The sequence below is a fragment of the Callorhinus ursinus genome, unplaced genomic scaffold (genome assembly GCF_003265705.2).
Source record: "Callorhinus ursinus isolate GAN/ISIS: 27379988/994484 unplaced genomic scaffold, GSC_fseal_2.0 scaffold16, whole genome shotgun sequence".
Lineage (NCBI taxonomy): Eukaryota > Metazoa > Chordata > Mammalia > Carnivora > Otariidae > Callorhinus > Callorhinus ursinus.
The window spans coordinates 32021970-32041958 of record NW_027397078.1 but is presented as its reverse complement, the minus strand read 5'-3'; the positions used below and the strand labels follow the sequence as shown (position 1 = coordinate 32041958).

Sequence of the window (19989 nt, the reverse complement as noted above, 5' to 3'; positions counted from 1 at the left end):
GAGCACCCAGGGCCATGACTGGCTAATGTGGAGATACAAAGGCCCAGCCACCTTATCTCAATCAGGGACAACCTCAGCTCCTAGGCTTCTGGAAGGATTGGCTAAAGCCTCTGTTGTAATCATGTTGCTGGTCACTTCTCCCTCTGCCTAATCCTACTCTTAACTAGTTTCCTATTGCAGCTAACACCTTACTGCAAACTCAGTGGCTTAAAAAAAGCACACATTTATCATCTCACAGTGTCCATGGGTCAGGAGTCTGGGCACATCTTAACTGGATCCTCTGCTCAGGCTGCAAAGTGTTGACCAGACGGCATTCTCATCTGGAGACAGTCTGACTGGGGAAAAATCCACTTCCGAGCTCACTTTAGTTGTTGACAGAGTTCATTTCCTTGTGGCTGAAGGACTAAAGACCTCAGCTTCTGGCTGGCTGTTGGCAGAAGCTGTCTTCAGTGCTGAGAGGCCACCTAAAGTCTGCTCACAGTCTCTTTCATGTAGGCTTTCCAAACGTGGCCATTTACTTAATCAAGCCAGCGAGGAGAGTCTCTGGAACAAGTCTGCTAGCAAGACAGACTCAGACATAATATAAAGTAATTGCAGGAGTAACATCTCTTTATCTTTGCTGTATTCCATGCAGAAGCAAGTCAGAGGTCCCATCCTCACTCAAGGAGAGGGGTTACATAAAGGCGTGAACATTAGGAAATGGCAGACATCTTAGAGTCTATTTGCCACACCTCCCTTCCTCACTTCTTACAGGTCTATCTCCTGAGAGCACTCCCCAATAAACCTTCTGCCTGCGATTACCCATCTTGGAGTCTGTATCTGGGGAGCAACACTGGGGCAGTAAAGGGAGTTAGAAACTGTTGCTGTAACATCAACTATGGGTGATAGCAGTAGGAGACTGAGCAGCAAATTTTCTTTCTATTCATAAATGTATAATAATTTATTATTAGAGATTAGAATAGTCATGGCCTATCTGGAAATAAAATGAAGTCTACAAACTATGAGATGTCTTCAAGCAAGGATACACACAACAAAAATAATTCATTTCTAGGGTTGTAGGACAGATTACACATAACTAGTAAAAATTAGGCTTACTGGGGCGCCTGGGTGGCTCAGTCGTTGAGCGTCTGCCTTTGGCTCAGGTCATGATCCCAGGGTCCTGGGATCGAGCCCCGCATCGGGCTCCCTGCTCTGTGGGAGGCCTGTTTCTCCCTCTCCCACTCCCCCTGCTTGTGTTCTCTCTCTCGCTGTGTCTCTCTCTGTCAAATAAATAAAATCTTAAAAAAAAAAAATGTTTAAAAAAAAAAATTAGGCTTACTAATTTCCACAGTATGAAAATAAATCTCAGACCACAATCAGTCACATAATTAAAAAGAGATGATTAGCACTTTTATTAAATTCACGGAGACTGTACTTTTACAAACTGCAGAAATAGTCAACCAATAGGGCTGCCTTATTAGAGAACAATAGAGAATAAGTTAAGTATTGGTATGATAACAGGATCAAATTCCACCTTGTGTACTGACACTCCCACGTACATCATTCATATCCCATTACAAACATTATATTTTATTCTTCCTTAGTCATATACAGAGTGATATAAACAATATTCAAAAAGGATCCATTTTCAAAGATTTTTACACCATATTATGCATATTCTCCACTGGAAAAATATCTCTCTGTAGATCTTCGAAGGGTGAAAAAATAGATATTTCCAGAAATACTTAATACTAACGCACTTTTAAACCAATAACTAAAGACACCACATGACTACACTTACACACTATGTTGTCAGAGAAATATTTTAGAATATTTTGAGTGGTCAACAGCTTATGATTCCAATGGTCTTCATGGGTAGAAATGATGGCCTTTTACTTTCATGCACATGCAAAATTTCTTAGAAGAGTGGTGAAACAAAATCGATGATCTGCCCTTGATCATTTATAATGCGCAGCAGTTGCACAGAAACAAGTGGTGAGTTTCTTGGGGAAGCAAAACAGCAGCCCTTTAGAGAGGGGTGAGCCGCTCATCCTCTGTCATGAAGGCATCGTTAATGTGCCCCCCCTTTGTGTCCAGAGGATCGCAGGGGATGCCATTCTCAATTGTGATCATATTTTCACACTTATCTTCCGTGTCATCCACTTCAGACGGTCCTTTGCTCTTCCTAAATGCACATAAAAAGAATGATTGGGGTCTAGAAGAAGAAAGCCTGGTCTTCTGTACAAACATGGAGGGCAAAAGAGGGATGAGGAAACTTAGAATGGTGAAATAACTGATAGCATTCCATACTTCAAATAAACTGCAAAGCTCATAAAGAGCTAATGAGGTGAAAAGTTGCTACAAGATAAGAAATCTCCATGGATGGGGCTCATCAATGGATACTCAACCATTGAGTAAGAGATGATTTGGGAACAGAGTATTCACACAGTCTCAGTCTATCACCCCCACAAGCAGTGTACTGATTATAGAGATATTTGTATTTTGTCAAGGAAGAAATCTGGTGAACATCACCAACAATGAGACAAATTGACAAGTGCCTCCAGATAAGATGCACTGAGATTTTATCTATAAAATTCTGTGTTCTGTGTTCCTATCCCGCCTTAGCACCAATTTTTTTTTTTTTTACCTGAATCTCTCAGGAGGAAGTAATCAGACAAGTCCAAATTTTAAAATATTTTTTTTTGGTGGGCAATACACCCATATAAATTTTAAAATATTTTATAAAACAGCCGATATGGACTTAGCACAGAGTAGGCACTCAAGTGATGTGCTTAGAGTTGGATGGACAGACATGGATGGACATGGATAGTTGGCTAGCTAGTTAGACAGACGGATGGATCAATAAATGTAGATCAATGGCTGGTTGGCTGGAAGATAAATTAATGGACTAATGCTGTAGGCAAAGTTACTCAGACAGTAGCCCAAGGTAGATCTTGAAAGGGATCCACCACAGAAAGAGAAAGAAAAGAAAAGAAAAGAAAAGAGAAGGGAAGGGAAGGGAAGGGAAGGGGAGGGGAGGGAAGGGAAGGGAAGGGAGAATATATACACACATAATATTTCTTGTATCTCTTGTATTGTTGCTTTTCCAAACGAATGGAGGAAAATATTTGTTTTCCTACCTTAAAAATTAGGAGTTAGTATAGATTTTGCCACGCTTTGCTGATGGTTTATTAGATAATTCCAAACAGCTGAGGTTCATAAAGAAAGGTAAAGTATCATTCCAATACTGTAGATCCCACTCTCATCGCTTGAAAGTATTTTGCCATTAGGTATGCCACTGTCAGGTGTCACAATTTATCACTACAGGCCTAATGTTGGGTTAGAAGTTGGGGGGTCCTAGTCCCAGAGACCTAGGAATGGATAAGTTGCTGTGTTTTTCCATCCTCAGGGTGAAAACACTGTATTGGCCATTCTAAGCTTCAGCCATCAGCAATTAATGCAGGTTGGGGTGAGCACAAAGTTTCATGTGATGAGAAGGTCCTACAGCCAGGTGAAATCACCTACCAGAGGACTAGAATACTTTGCCCCCCCTCTTGTGGACAGGAGTATTGTTACTTTCCATGTCCTCCAAAAGGCAAAAGCAGTTGACATTCTATAACCATCAATCATATCACTTCCATTCATAGTACCCAACATTCATTGAATAACTATGTTTTGAGTTACTACTCTGTGTTCAAACAGATAGATCCTCGTCCTACAGTGAAAAGAAAGGACTTAATAAAAGGGGAAAACTCCAAATTTCACTCATCTTCCCTCCCCATTTTTATGGATTATAAAAAAGAGCAGTGATGTTTCAGTAGGGATGAAGCCCCAGTAGTAACAAATGGATATTTATAAATTATCATCAAAAAACGTCTAGTTCGTGCAATTTCCCCCACACTCACTCCTCACTGGGCTTGGAGTGAATAAGAATTCTCCACAACAATAAATAGATTTTAAACAGTCAAATCTTACTCTAAAATATATATATTGTGTATATAAGTATGAAACTCATATTACAAAAATCTTAGTGGATTTTATATATATTATATATATATATAAAATTTAATGAATATAATCTAAAGCAGGTGGTAATGCAATGGGAGTCTTGGAAATAGACACCAGCTCCCTCAGTTAAGAAAGTGTTTTTACCAGGGCGCCTGGGTGGCTCAGTTGTGAAGCGTCTGCCTTCGGCTCAGGTCATGATCCTAGGGTCCCAGGATCAAGCCCCACATCGAGCCCCACATCGGGCTCCCTGCTCAGCGGGAAGCCTGCTTCTCCCTCTCCCACTCCCCCTGCTTGTGTTCTTGCTCTTGCTGTCTCTCTCTGTCAAACAAATAAAATCTTTTTTAAAAAAAGTGTTTTTACCAAGTTAGATGAAAAATCACAGGGAGCTGGACACATGCAGATCACTGCAAGGAATCTCCCTTTCCCCTCCCAACCATAAAGGAAAACTAATCCATTAGGTCTCACAAAGGAATGGGGAAGAACTAAAAAGAAAGATGCAAACAGCCGAGGACAAGTTTGTCTTCTTTAGAAGAAGGATTTCTCAAAAAGATTCTGAGCAAAATGGCTGTGGAAATGCATCTAATGGAGCTGTGCCAGTGGCAAATCAGGCACATATTGTGCTTTTGTGACCTTAGATCCAGTTGTTCAGAGTCTTGGCATTGCTCCACAAACTGCAGTGTCAGTAACGTGCTGGCTCGACACGATAAGCAGCTCAAAGGTTATCTAACAGTACCACGGCACTTGGTCACATTTCATAGTGTGTACTGTAATAAACTGATTCACTGCCTCTGCATTGCTCTTACTAACGATAATAAAACTTAACTATCTTTCTGGATCATTCTGATTTGATGTTCTGCTAAAAACATGAATTCTTTTTCCTGAAAAATAAAATTGAGTGTTAATGACTTCCTCTGTTCTTGCAATGTCCGGTGGTTCAGGAAGAGGATTTTTTTTTTTTAAAGTAACTAAAATACCTGAAACTAGTTCTCAAAAACCTTCAGAGTACATCCTTATCATAAGTCCAGAGAGAAGAGCGGCAAAAATGGGGACCAAAAAAAAAGACCGGATTACCCTTGGAGCTAAGGGGTGTCGAGGAGCAGGGTTTGCTCCAGATAAAGTAGTGGTGGGGCGCCTGGGTGCTTCAGGTGGTTAGGTGTCTGCCTTCTGCTCAGGTTGTGGTCCCAGGGGTCCTGGGATTGAGCCCCGAGTCGGGCTCCCTGCTCAGGGAGCCTGCTTCTCCTTCTCTCTCTGCTGCTCCCCCTGCTCATGCTCTCTCACTCACTCTCTAATAAATAAATACATAAATAAATAAATAAATAAATAAATAAATAAATAAATAAATAAAATCTTCTTTTTAAAGGAAAGATAAGGGGCACCTGGGTGGCTCAGTCATTAGGCGTCTGCCTTCAGCTCAGGTCATGATCCCAGGGTCCTGGGATTGAGCCCCCATCAGGCTCCCTCCTCCTCGGGAAGCCTGCTTCTCCCTCTCCCACTCCCTCTGCTTGTGTTCCCTCTCTCTCTGTGTCTCTCTCTGTCAAATAAATAAATAAAATCTTAAAAAAAAAAAGATAAAGTAGTGGTGGCTGAAAGCACAAAGAATATTTCTGTCTCCCTTCAAACTAGATAGGGCTGAAGAGCCAAGGCCCAAGAATAGCCAGAAAAACAACAAAGGATAGACAAATATGATTCTGAAACAGAACATAATTAATTACTGGGGAATGAGAACTAACCTCATAATCAGTATGGATGATTCCTGGGGAAAATGTCAGTGTTACTGGAATGATTTCAGTGGGCATTGCAGTCCAGTCAGATTGATGGGCTTTGGGATCCAGCCTATCTGGTTCTAAATACAGTTACTACTAACTTCCTGACCATGTGACTATAGGCAGGTTGCTTTATGTCTGCTGTGTGGTAGTGATAATAACAGTAATTAGTGGGGCGCCTGGGTGGCTCTGTCGTTGGGCGTCTGCCTTCGGCTCAGGTCATGATCCCAGGGTCCTGGGATCAAGCCCCGCATCGGGCTCCCTGCTCTGCAGGCAACCCTGCTTCTCCCTCTGCCACTCCCCCTGCTTATGTTCCCTCTCTAGCTGTGTCTCTCTCTGTCAAATAAATAAATAAAATCTTTAAAAATAATAATAATAATAATGATAATTAGTAACTATTACACGACAGAAACCAGACTTAAGTGCTTTTTTTTCTCATTTAGTTCCTATTTATCTCATTTAATCATCTCATTTAATTCCTATTGCAATATTATAAAGATTTTATTATTATCCCTGTTTTTCTTTCTTTTTTTTTTAAAGACTTTATTTATTTATTTGAGAGAGAGAGCACAGAGGGAGAGTGAGAGGGAGAAGCAGACTCCAGGCTGAGCAGAGAGCCCAGGAGGCTTGATCCGAAGACCCGGAGATCATGACCTAAGCCAAAGGCAGATGCTTAAGCAACTGAGCCACCCAGGCGCCCCTTATTATTCCTGCTTTTCAAATGAAGGAGCTAAGAGTCAACTATGTAGAGCAGCTTATCTTTGAGAATGGAACAAGATTGGTGAAACCAGTGGACCTAGAACTCTACCTAATCTCCCCAGGCTTCATTCAAAACACACATTTAATTCCTATTGAGTATTTACATTTAAGAACAGCAAAGGAAAACAATTATTAGCTCTAACATTTCTGATTTTATTTACACATCTATTTTTAAGACTTAATTAAAACTTGATAAGAATGTGAAATTTCAGTATATGAAAATGTTGGCTGAGCCCCATCCCCTTGTTTGAAAAGCAGTATTTGTAGAAATCTAAATGTATTTCTGCTTACTACTGACCTTATGGGAAGAGAAACATAACCAGAAATAAACCAAGTGAATTTACTAATGACTCTGCTCAACTGTGAGCATTAGCTAGGATTCTATGTCCAGAGTCCTTAACCTGGCTTTGTTACCAAGTGTAAGACTATAATCTCCTTGTAGGCAGGAACCATCCACGTTATCTGTGTATGTATCTTCCCTGATAAATACTAGAGCTCCCCTCACAGAATGGATGGTCAATATAGGAATAAGGTATTTTTTACCTCTTTGGGCCTTGGCTTCTGGAGAGATGAATTTAGAGCACTTTCCAGTGTATAAAGCACCTGTGTGTATTCTCTAACTTTGTCTTCTCATCATCATAACTGTTTAAGAAAATATTATTATCCTCATTTTCCATATGTGACTGGCTCAAGATCCCCCAGATAATAAGCACCAGAGCCTGAGACTGGAACCCAAAACCAAGAGTATCAATCCAGTGCTTTTTCTACTAAAACACGCATCACATCAACTGCATCACTGTTGTCATTGTCACATCACCATGGCCATCACAACCATTGCTGTCATCATCATTATCATCATCATAAAGCTGACCAGAGAACTAAAACATCTACTTGTGGGCCAGCACTAGACACAGATCCATACTAGGACATCATTGTGGAGTACATGCATTTCATCTTGGGTACCTGCCCACCTACCCAGCTGCCTAATTGTTTCCCAAAAGTAAAAAAAAAAAAAAAAAAAAAAAACCATTTTCCAACTTTTTTCCTTTGACAAGTCTCTCATTTCCACAAACTGCTATTCTCAACTAGATGGTAATAGCAAAGCAACTTCCTCAAATTATTTCACAAGGAGGTGGCATTTGTAATGGTGTGCTGAAGCTGGCTGGTATAGGCTTGAGATAGGTGATTGTTAAATATTCAGAAATTTCATACTTGATAGGAAATCAACAAATGCTACAAATTGGGATTTTTTTTTTTACAAAGCTGGTTAACCAGTTCACCACTATTATAGTAAACAGTAACCCTAATAAGATCATTTGCTTTTTAACATATGTGTTTGTTAACTAATAAAATCCCAAACAATGAGCCATTGAACTGGAAAATTTTTTATAGTATCACGACAATTTCTGGATGAAAACGAGATCTCTTTTCAGTATCTCTTAGTCACAGAAATAGGTTAAGCTGATCTTGGATAATAATACTGTTTATTTAGTGCATGCTAGGTACCTCATACACATTTATCTCATCCAATCTTCATGGAAGCCCTGTGAGATATTATCTTCCTACTACAGATGGAGAAACAGTCCCATGGAAATCGGATGACTCGACCAAGGTCATTTGGCTAAAAGGTACAGCTGGTGTTTGAGTTCACCTCGTTTGGCTCCCAATGACTGTATACTTTACAGCCAGCGGCTATGAATAAATCAGTGTAATGCTGTTACTGACACAGGCAAAAGAATTGTTAAAGCTTTCCTTGAGAAATTTCCTCAACAGTAAGTTTAAATATGCATATGTCGTAGATGACAGTGGCACTCTTCTCCACAGAAGCAAAATGGTAACTGAGATGACTCTGCAGTCTCTCCTGGCCTTCTAAATGTAAGATTTTGTATAATGCAAACTATGTTTGTTAATATCTAATGTATGGGTTGAATTGTTGAGCAAATCTTTGTCTTCCTCAGGACTAAAGGCACTGGGGGCAATTCCTGCCTTTTCCATGATTAGAAAGGGCTTTCATCACCATTACCAGGGCTCTCCCCACTCTAGACTGCACCCTCTCCACACCTTCGAAGCAATACTTTGCTCAAGAGAAGCCCACCACAGATTTGTATCTAACTTAAAACACAACAAATCAATTTATCTTCCGAAGGTTGTCATAACTGTCCTGACTCTATTTGCCAATTAGTGATGCTCTCCAGGTTTACACAAGAGATTTGTCCGTCTGTTTTCCTAGTCTGAACACAAAATGAATTTGCGAAGGCAAGGTTGTGAGAACAGCCTCACTTCTCCCGGGCAACAGATTATGATGCTACACACCCAATTATTATATTACCGCAGAACCTGCTCAGCAGGAAAGAGATAGCACAAGCTGGAAGACCAGTAAATGGCAGGATAATAAAATAACAGTAACAGCTAACACTTATTGAGCACTCACCGTGAGCCGGGCACCACTCTAAGCATGCCACAGCATTAACTCTTTTTATCCCACCAAGTTCATTATTTCTGGTATAACTCGCTGTCACTCTCGCAAAGTTATCTCTGCACAGGCAACAAATAAAGATTTAACCCATTCGACACTAGCACCACAAACCATAATCTTCTGAGCTTGGGTTCCCTGACTCATTGCCTATGCTTCCTGATATGCACAGAGTTAATGGGCTACATACAAGAGCAGAATCCAGGATACAAACACTTTGAATCTAAGCAGTATGTCTCACCGTCCATCCTTCTAACTCCTACAGTATACTGTGCTAGTGAGAAAACTGGGAACCAAGGAGATGAAGTGAATTCACAGAGGTTATGATAGTTAGAAATCATAGAATCACAGAATTCTAGGATTAATACGGAACTTAAAAATATTAAACATAAGTAGTCAAATATTGCAAGGGAATCTTTCTTAATATTAAAAAAACTGAAAACAAAACAAACTGAAACTTGTACCAAGGCTCTCTGCATTGCATGTCATGCCAAGATGAAGAAAATCAAGCAAATACAACGTGATTTTAATCTTTGAGTTTAAGTTGGGGACTAGACATAAATCTCATTTATTCCAGAGCATTTCACTTCTCATTTGTGAACAAAAGTTATAAAGGCCAACATTTGAAATGATTCCCTTCTGCTAGTAACTAGAGCGAGACATGTGGAAAGTAGTAAACCGCCTGAGAAACATTTAGTTGAACCCACACTTGGCCAAACTCATCCCACATGTCTGTGTGGGCATCGACCCTTTTGAAAACCAATGCACATCCCTGTGATTCCCACTTATCAGAATTCTTCTTCCTTGGTATCAGATGAGAAGGTTTTTAGAAGAATCAAATTGTCTAGTGAAGAGTAAGGACTCTCTCCACTTCCCCTCTGGATCAGAGGCACTTATAAACAAATGATTTTCCCCTCTCCTCCTGTCCCACTGCCTTTGTAACTTTCCCACTGGTCTGAAATTCTCCCTTGAAGTAACTGCAATAATTTAGACAGCAAAGTTTGTAGGTGCCCCAGGATCCAGGTAAAGGAACTCTGGTAGTAGGAATCTCCAAGTTGGAAGCTCTCAAACTAAGTGAATTAGAATAACCTGGATATTCATTAAAATGCATCCCCATCACAGATTATAATTTAGAAAGTCTGCAGTAGGGCAAAGGAACCTACATGTTAAACAAGTGTTCTGGGTGATTCTGATGCAAGGTGTTGATTCAAAGTTCACTTTGAGGAACATGGTTCCATATAATACTATAGGCACTAGAGGAGCAAGCAGTTGTTGAAAGGAGGGACGTATAGAAGCCCAGAGTATCTGGGACAAGATGGCAGCTATCGGCACCGGGCCAAGAAAAAGCAAGCCAAGCTGAGGATGCATGGAAAGAACTGTGGGACTGCTAGCATTTGGAGGTAGAGGACTATTAAAGATTAACTCTGCCCACCCAAAAAGTCTGCTTAGTTTTGTATATCCAACTTACAAAAGCATAATACAGATATTAAAATCAATTCTTGATATGAAATATTCATATGGAGTAGAATAAAGAAAAAGATAGTAATGGAAGGAGTCATGGTTAGTAAGGGACACTGGACTCTAAAAGTCTCTAAACACAAGAGCCTAAATGATATTCCAATAATCACCAGTATTTTCAAAGTTTCAGATTTAAGGCATTATCTTCAGCTTGGGGAAAATCCTCTCCTTATTTTTCCAAGTCATGAGGAAATAGGAAAATCCTCCCTAAATCACTCCATATCTTACCTTCTACGTTGCCGGATTCCTGATAAAATCAAGAGCAGGACTGCCACTATGACAATGCAAAATATCACACTGAATATAATAATCCAGATGGGTACAGATGGGTCAGTTGGTGGTGCAAGAGTGGAAGGAATTTTTAAAAATTCCAGGGTCTGGTCATTCAAAAAGAAGGCATTGTTGATCCGGTTCCTATTCATTCTACAATATGATGAATAAAAACAAACAAGAGAAAAAAATTAGAAACAGAAGGTACAGACCTATCTCTCCATGATTCAAATTATCTCTAGAAACAGAGCATCCCTGTAGCAAGAGACCTCAGGTTGACTAGACAGTTTGAAGGGGGCAATCATGCTTTGGTACCCTTTTCAAGGCAGTGCTGGCTGCTACTGAAAGGCTCGCCTACTGCCCTCCATAGCTGGGAATGTCCTAGAAGTAACCAGAACTCCTGAGCTTCAAGCTCTGTCCACCACGTTTTATTTCCAGAAAAGTAGCATCTAGATTAAGATGACACAACTCTCTTTAAGGCGGCTCACACAAATACCAACAGCCAGAAGAGGGAAAATTGTGTGGGTGAGAAACATAAGCCGACAAGAAAACTGGGAGTAAAAAAGAAAACATGAAGCCAGGAGCAGCTGCAAAACCAACAAATTGATTTTTTTTTTCATTAATTCAACAAACCTTTGCTGAAAACTTACCAAGTACCAGATATGAGGCTAAGTGCTAGAGATATGAAGTGAAATGAAACTACCAAGGCGCTTATAGTCTAGTGCACTCTAGAAGGGTGGCACTTCAGTCCCTCCACAATCCCAGCACAGTGCAAGATGTTCCATGACAGAGCTTAAGTATGGCCACGATGGGAGACGGGGGGTGGCCAAGAACATCATAGCGAGAAGTCAGGGCTGCTTTCCTGAGAAAGCAACCTTTGAGCTGTGTTTTGGAATTCTTGTTTAGGAATTATTGAGACCAAAGTGTGTAGTGAGCACAGGAATGGAGACAAGGGTATAGTAGATTTGTTCAGGAAACTACAAATTTCGTACAACTAAAGTCACTGGCGTTTGAGAAGTCCAAAACTCTAGAAAAATATCCAGGTACTCTTCCCTGGGGAAAATCTGCATTTTTGGTGGTGGCAGCAATGAGGGAGGGGTTGATAGTGAAGATTTACTTGACTGAAACGAAATAAGTGAATTTCTAACTGGTATTTGCAAACTAGATGAGGAGCTTTCTTGGGGATATTGTGTGGCCTTGACTGAATTCACACTAGACAAGCTGACTTCATCTGCCTCTAGAGCGGCAATGGAAAATACATATATAATGTGAGCTTCATGTGTGACTTCAAATTCTCTAGGAGGTGCATTTTAAGAAAAAGTAAAAAGAAACAGGTGGAATTATTTTAATTTTTTTAAGTAGGCTCCACACCCAACATGGGGCTTGAACTCACGGCCCTGAGATCAAGAGTCACATGGTCTACTGACCAAGACAGCCAGGTACCCCAAAACTATTTTAATAATTTTTTTGCCCAATATATCCATAAAAATATAATTTCAACATAATCAATATTGAGTTGGTTCACATTTTATTTTGCACCCAATCTTTGAAATTTGATGTGTACTTTACACTTAGGGTGTACTTAATCTTGGACTAGCTATATTTCAAGTGCTCAGTAGTCACATACGGGGGGTGACTACCATCTTGGACAGTGCAGGTCTTGAACCTGACAGTAACGGCTTGAGAATCTCTGCAGATCAGCACTAGGCTATCAGGAGAGATCTCCTTTAGCAAATAAAAATCAATGAGGCATGATTATTCACAAATGTGAAAAAGAATCCCAGCCAGATAATCTATAGCAGGGGATAATTCCAATGTAATTTTTTATCATAATACCCTCCAGTTCCATCCATGTCATTGCAAATGGCAAGATTTCCTTCTTTTTGATGGCTGAGTAATATTCCAGCGTGTGTGTGTGCGCGCATGTGTGCGCACACATCTTCTTTATCCATTCATCGGTTGATGGACATCTGGGCTCTTTCCATAGTTTGGCTATTGTCAAACTATGGAAAGTTTCCTTTTTCCATAACCTATCATTGATAATCTGGGAACACAAACCTCTCTACAAAATAATGAGCCCCACTACTAAGGTATAGCTCAGAGTAAAATGAGATGTTGCTCTGTATTCTCATTCTATCTACGTGGTTAGTGAACACTTTGCTGTTCTTTTGCCTCTCGGGATGATTAGAAGTTCTAGATCAGTACAGACTAAATCTCCAACCACCACTGAAATCCCCAATAGGTGTCAACCACATGGATATCTTCCAGCCAAGATTGGCCTGATAAGGCCAGGCCCTCACAACAGAGCTAAAACAGACATCTTAGAACTGGTGGGTCATTCTCTCCAGTAATCCCATAGGTGTGGACACTCTGGGGGAGAGAAAAAACACCACTGGATGTGATGGCAGCATGCCTGGGTTCAAGTCCTTACTCTTCATTTTTCTAGTGTGGTGGCCTCAGCAAATCAATTAGTCTCCCTGAGTCTCAATTCCCTCACTTATAAACCAGGGATACTAATAATCACTCAGGGGCGCCTGGGTGGCTCAGTCGGTAAAGCGTGTGCCTTCAGCTTAGGTCATGATCCCGGATTCCTGGGATTGAGCCCCACGTAGGGCTCCCTGCTCAGCAGGGAGTCTGCTTCTCCCTCTGTCCCTCACCTCTTTCTCTCTCTCTCAAATAAATAAATAAAATCTTTAAAAAAATAATTACTCAAAAGTGATTGGTGCTGACATTAAATGCCACAGATGTGCAGGAACACACTTTATGAAGCAGAAAGGGTTATGCAAATATTAAGTGGAACTAGCACTATTTTGCCCAACTCCGCAGATTCTTCAGCCTTGAAATTTCCTATTACCTCTCCTCTAGATGCCATTCCCTTGCTTTTCATGCTATCCTTCTTTCTTGGTATCGTTCCCTCTATTTTCACACGATACTGACGAGACCTATCCCTAACATAAATTCTCATTCTCTCGGCCATCCTCACCCCCTAAGTAGCTTCTGTTGCTAGGACCTTTCACAGAGACATTTTGTTGTGGACATATTCACCTGTATCCTCCGCCTTTACCCCCAGCACTCACATTAATGGAAGCCTGCCTTCACCGCAGTGTCTTCATTTCCTTGTAGCCTTCCCAGATCATGGGGGAGGGCTTGAATAAAACTCCTTTCCATGTGAAATACAATGTTCTTAATTCTTATTCCCTAAGTGGTGGGTCTTAACAATATTTTTTAGTGGCAAAAGCACAGGAACAATGTAGTTCAAATCTTCTTGTTAAAGCAGATTAAATCATTTCCCACTATATAGATCCTCAAGGCCTTTGCTTCGGCAAGGGAAATGGATTATTGTTCACACAAAAACCTTTGGCATTAATTATATACTCATTATCTTAAATGTTAATATTTTACAGAGAGCAAATGAGTTCTTATACTAGATATTTCTCCTTGGTAAAGAGAATAATGTGTATTTCGGTAACTTGTAAGTCTGTTGTGAGGGGAGTTACTTTGTTTCATTCTTTCTTTTTCCAGAAATAGTTTATTTTCTGAACTCATTCTTCCAATGTATCTTTGCCCAACATTAATCATTTGAAGGATGGGAAGTTTACATGCATAAAGTGCACATTGACTGAAGTAAAAACAAATTGCATCCTTCTTTGAAGTCAAGAATACACTTCACTTTTGAAAGTTTGTTATGATCACAAGGAGAGGCAGAGAGGAACTCTCAGGAAAGACTGTGTAAAATTTGAAATGGGTAAAAAATATTACTGAGTATCTGGTGAATACAACTTTCTGGACAACTTATACCTTCTATTTGTCTTTCAGTTATTTTGCAGATCTGTAAGTGGTAGAAAACTGACATAATGTAAATGACTTTTGTCCAGAGAAAATCAAGTGAATTGTGTCTGGTGGAATATGATTGATCACTACCCGATGGATAGAATGGTGCATCTTTTTGTAAATGGTCATCACCATTCCTTGATTCTCATAGATGCATGGTTCCTTGAAGTCTCCTTTGAACTGGTTTTACTGTTTTACTGGTTCCCTCATTAATTAATGAGATAATAAAATCTTTAGTGGCATTTATTTTTAATTTGTATAAGAGTCATGCTCTTACCTTGTTTTTTAAAAAGTATCTTTTAAAGGCAAAGACTGTACATTAACTAAAGAAGCTAAGTCCTTAGAGACCCAAAAAATGAGACTCTTTTTATTGGTTTTCAAATAAAAGTCAAAGGTATGACTTGTCCTTCAAATCACCTTACATTTATTAACTCATTTAACCTTCTCAGCAACTCTGAGAGGTACCATAACTATTCCCGTTTTATAGATTATAAGAGGAAGACAAAATGAGGGGAAGTAACTTGTCTGTAATCAAGAAACAAAACCAGAATTTAAAACCTATGCATCTGGGCTCTAGAATCCATGTGATAAACCATCACACAACAGCACTGTACAAGATGTTCTTGCCGAAGGAAGACAGCACTGAACATTCATAGCTAATATTTAAACCAGGGATTCTCAGCCACAGCACAATTGACATTTGGGGTTGAATAATTCTTTGTTCTGAGGTGCTGTCCTGTGCATAGTAGGATGTTTAGTAGCACTCCTAACTTCTGTCTATTCAAGACCCCACCTCCCCCACCTCAATTGTGACAACAAAAATGTCTCCTTGGAGGCAAAATTGTCCCTGGATGAGAAACACTGATCCAAACTAATCCTTAATACAAGCTAACAAAATTAAATCTTTCACATATTAATAAATAAATCACTGTGAAGCAAAGAGAGAATTCCTCAAAATTTATGAAAACAGTCAAATCAATCAACAAGCTGATATACCAGTAGAAGACATATTTAGTGATGATTACCTTATGGCTGACTGTATCTCAACAGCAGGAAGGGTGTGATTTTTTGAAGGATCTGTAACCACAAACCAGAATGACACCCGCTGGGTTACATTGCAAAGTAGGACGTGGGAAATTCTGCAGATGATGGTGAAAAAAAATATATATTATAAGCAAATAATGACTAATTCCATTAGAATATCCACTCTGGTATTATTACCATCTTAAAAGGTGTCTTAGCTATGAATGAAGCCATTTCTACCATTTTAAGAAATGCCTTATTAAGAAGAAAATAACATAGGAAATTTCCTTTGTTTCAAAATCGGATACTTGGGATCATTCCTAAAATAAGAATCTACCAAAATGAAAAAATAACAAAAAGTACACCGTCGAGAGTGTTAAGGATCTCATTCTCCATCACCTGTTAGCTGACAGCACCCCTGCTTCCCCAACACTGGGCCTCTTTCTGAACCACAGATGCCTTTGGTGTTTCCTCATCAAGCTCTTTTTAGTCTCATTCCATCTTCCACATCTCAGATCCAGACAAATCCGTTGCCACCCCTTGCTCCAATACATGCTTGCTGTGTTGGCCAGACCGCCGTCCCTCTCCCACTCCAGTACTGGAGCAGACGCAACCCGAGACCTCCAAGCTGAAGTGCTATCACCAATTTACCAGCAGCCTTTAAACACGGTTTCTGCGATTACCTGCTTTCCAACTGTCAATTGAGAATGTGCCACACCACTCTGTATACATACATCACCAGTAGATATGACAGGAAAGAAATGACATTAGTGTTCAGATTGGAGACAATTATATATGAATGTATGAAAGATATAAAGGTTGAAAATTATAGGAGAGTCCACATAACTCAACGTTCTCAGGGCTAAAACATAAATCATGAATGGCATTCACCATTTTCTTAAGAGCACAATTGCAAAAAGTGACATTAACAACCATTCTGGAAGAGGGAAGCACACATCCCCTTCACTAATAAACGTAGATTCCTCTTCCTTTTAAAGAGCATCCAAGTGCATTATGTTCATTTTTACAGTAATGAAGGAGAGTGTCATTCCGTCGGTTTTCTGTAATTTTCAGGACCTGATCTAAATGCCTACATTTTCTCCCTTTCAGTGTCAGGTACAAAAGCCGAAGCCCTCGTGGCCCCTCTGCCTAGAAGCCAAGCGCCTGGGGCCTGCAGTGGGAGCTGGAGGTTCCCCTGTCCTCAGTAGCGGCGGGCTCCCGGGGCAGTCTCCGCGTCCGCGGGGCCCTGGCCTGGCTCGTGCCGGACCCGTGTCCAGAGCGTTGCCCACGTGAGACTCCACGTGCCGCCCTCGCGCTATAACACCAACAGTCGCTCTTAGACCTGCGAGTTCCGCGTCCGCCGACACTTGGGGCACTTGTGAAGGCCGGATTTCCCCGTCAAAGGCCCCAACCCCGCCGCACCGCGAACATGGGCAGCTACCTGAGCAGATACCCGGGCAGATACCTGGGCAGAGCCAAGGCCACGCTGCCACGCCACGCTTGGAGGCGCCAGTCCCTGCGGCCCAGGCCGGCCCACCGCCCCCTGGGCCAGGTTCAGAGGCAAATCATTTCCATGCACCGGGAGCGCTGGATCGGGAGTCGGCCCCGCCCCACCCTGCCACCCCACCTGGACCACCCCAGAGTCCAGAGGGCGATAGTCCCCAAGGCCTGGAGGCGCTTTCACAGCAAGTCACCCCTCCACACCTTCCTGGGGTTGGATTTCTCTAGCAACCGCGAGAGTTTCATGAAGCAGTGGCTTTGGAAAGCCCAGAACCTCCTAAGCATCTGCAACGTGGTGACCATCAAAATCACTCCTCCTGAGCGCAGTGGGAGCTTCAGCAGGGGTCCACCCATCCCGGAGCAGCTGGACTGCTGTGCCAAGGAGACCCGGCTGAGGGCTCGGAGCCCATGCAGGAAAAGAAAGAGGATCCACAGACCTCTCCAGTTTGAAGCCACCCCCACCAAGAGAAGGAGGCCGAGCCCAGGGGCCAGGCCATCTGCCTTCAAGCCTGTGTGGAAAGATGGAGTGGTCCCTTCCTTTGTGCCCAGGCCGGGGCCTCTGAGAAGGGGCCTCTGCTCCTGGCATCCTGGTGACGGAGCGGACGCCCACCCCGGGCCTGACCTGCTGCCAGACCACCGCAGAGTCCCAGGCCTCGACTGAAGAGCTGATGATCAGCACTCCCCAGGGCCTGGGCCCTCCTGCAGCCTGGGGTCCCCCTTGACTCCTCAGCCAGAGCCCTACCCCCACCACTTCCTGAGACTCAAAGCCACAGTTCTTTTACCCTGCTGACCCCTGCTTGACCCCTGCATGAGTGACTGACCCCACCAGTCAGCCCTCACCACCCCAGCATGCAGCCCCTCCAAGCACCCAGACCCACCTCCCCGCACCCTGCAGAGTCCACACTGAAGAAGCCCCGTTGCTTTCAAAACCTCTGCCTTCCTCCTGCCCATCCACTCCTCCTGCCTTTTCCCTGGAAACACTCTGAGCAGGAAGGCATGCTTCTCCCCTATATTCCCAGTTTCTAGAGTGAAAACTGGTGTTCTTATTTTTAAAATAATAACGAACAACCTCATTGTCATACAGAGTGTCTTTGTCTTTCTTGCAAAGGTACATATATTAGGATTTCGTCTACACCACGAATTCTCTACCCTGGCACGGTAAACATGTGGGACCAGATAATTCTTTTGTTGTTCGTTGGGTGCTGTCCTCTGCATTGTAGGGTTTTAGCAGAATCCCTGGCCTCTATCCTCTAGGGGCCAGCAGCATACCCGCATTGCGAAAATACAAAAAAATATTTCCAAACATTGCCATATATTCCAGAGGGAGGTGGAGGGGGTGGGGGGGTGCGGGAAGCACTCCCAAAAAAACCAAAACAAAGCACCACATTGGTGGAAAACCACTGAGGGACAGTGACCTCTACTGGCAGAAACAGTCAAGCTTGGTCTTTAAGATTTTAAAACAGCAAAGATACAGAGATGAATAAACCGAAGTGGTACATGTTTGGCAAAAACATTTCCCCCAGGATTGGAGAATGCTGTGGATGAGTGTGAATGATTCAAATAGTTTGGCAATATTAATCAGAAAATGTAAATTTTAAAAGAAATAAGCTACTCTTTTAAGCTTCTCAGGTTGCCAAATGAAAATGCTAAATACTGTGAAATGCTGGTAAAGATGCTGAGGATTGGAACCCCAGGCAGTGCTGTGGGTGTGAATCTGCAGCAGGACTTGGAAGTTTTCCTAGAGCAGAGTGTGACTATGAGAAACTCTCCTCCACGTGTGTGTACACACACACACACACACACACACCGCATACCACACACACCACACCACACACACACACACACTGCACACACACAGATGCACACACACCGCACACACAGTGGTGAGGATGTTCTTCCCAGTACTCTGTCAGAGCAGAGAACTGGAACAACCTAAATGCCCACCCACAGGGGGATGGATAAAGCAGACACGCTATGTGCTATCAAGGGAATACTGTTCCACAAATTGAAGGAAAGAAGGAGCCCAAGGATTCTCCACTCGTGGGCTACTGGGCCACATAATTCTGTGCACTGCAGGATGTTGAGTGGCACACCGGGCCTCTATCGCCCGCATATCAATAGGACCAGCTCCAGTTGTGACAGTCAAACGCATCTCCAGACATTGCCAAATATCTCCAGAGGGACAGACATCACCCCCAGTTGGAAATCACTGAACTCCATATTTTTAACGACAGGTTACATCTCAAAATACACTGCTGAGTGGAAAAGATAGGGAGTGGTATATTATGTGTAGCACACGCCATTTGTAGAATTGAAACAAATGCAAAGTAATATTGCTGGAATAATGGGGAAGCCAGGAACCGGGTAAGAGGTCATCTGGACGCTTTGCCTGCACTGTTCTTTCCATCTAAAGCCTCTTTAAATCCTGTTCAAACATGAATTTCATGGCATCCCCCTTTAGAGAGTCAGAGAATAAACAAAGCAAAGTCTCTTCTCCCATGAAGCTTGCTTTCTAAGGGGGTGCAGAGAGAAGATAAATAAATGGACACACTAGCAGGTGTGGAGAAGTGCTATAAGGAAAAATAAAGAAGGAGGAAGGACACATTTAAAAGTCCGCCAACACAACCGTGACCCCATATACTTTCCTGTGTCCCCATCACTGTGGAACTACACCATCCTTTACTACAAATTCAGGTTCTTTACTCAGGGTTTCCATTGGTGGCAACTCATGCTTTCGTGTAGCACCTCGGCAAAGGGATTGCAAATATTTTACCTACCTAGATATAAAGATTTCTAGAAGATTCACATTGTTGCTGAAAATATTAAACTCAGCATTTTCAGTGTTGACAGTTACTGTTAGATACA

General features: G+C 41.9%; 1 protein-coding gene across 1 annotated transcript in view; it reads right to left on the bottom strand.

Annotated features, from left to right (window-relative positions):
* Positions 1 to 1367: 1367 nt before the first annotated feature.
* The window catches only part of CLTRN (collectrin, amino acid transport regulator), a 32068-nt gene continuing 13446 nt past the window's right edge, over positions 1368 to 19989 (bottom strand). The window contains exons 4-6 of the mRNA XM_025857632.2: positions 15627 to 15740; positions 10729 to 10923; positions 1368 to 2164 (exon numbers count right to left, since the gene is read on the bottom strand). Coding sequence (XP_025713417.1) covers positions 2008 to 2164; positions 10729 to 10923; positions 15627 to 15740 — 466 coding nt within the window. The 3' untranslated portion in view covers positions 1368 to 2007. The remainder of the gene's footprint in view (positions 2165 to 10728; positions 10924 to 15626; positions 15741 to 19989) is intronic.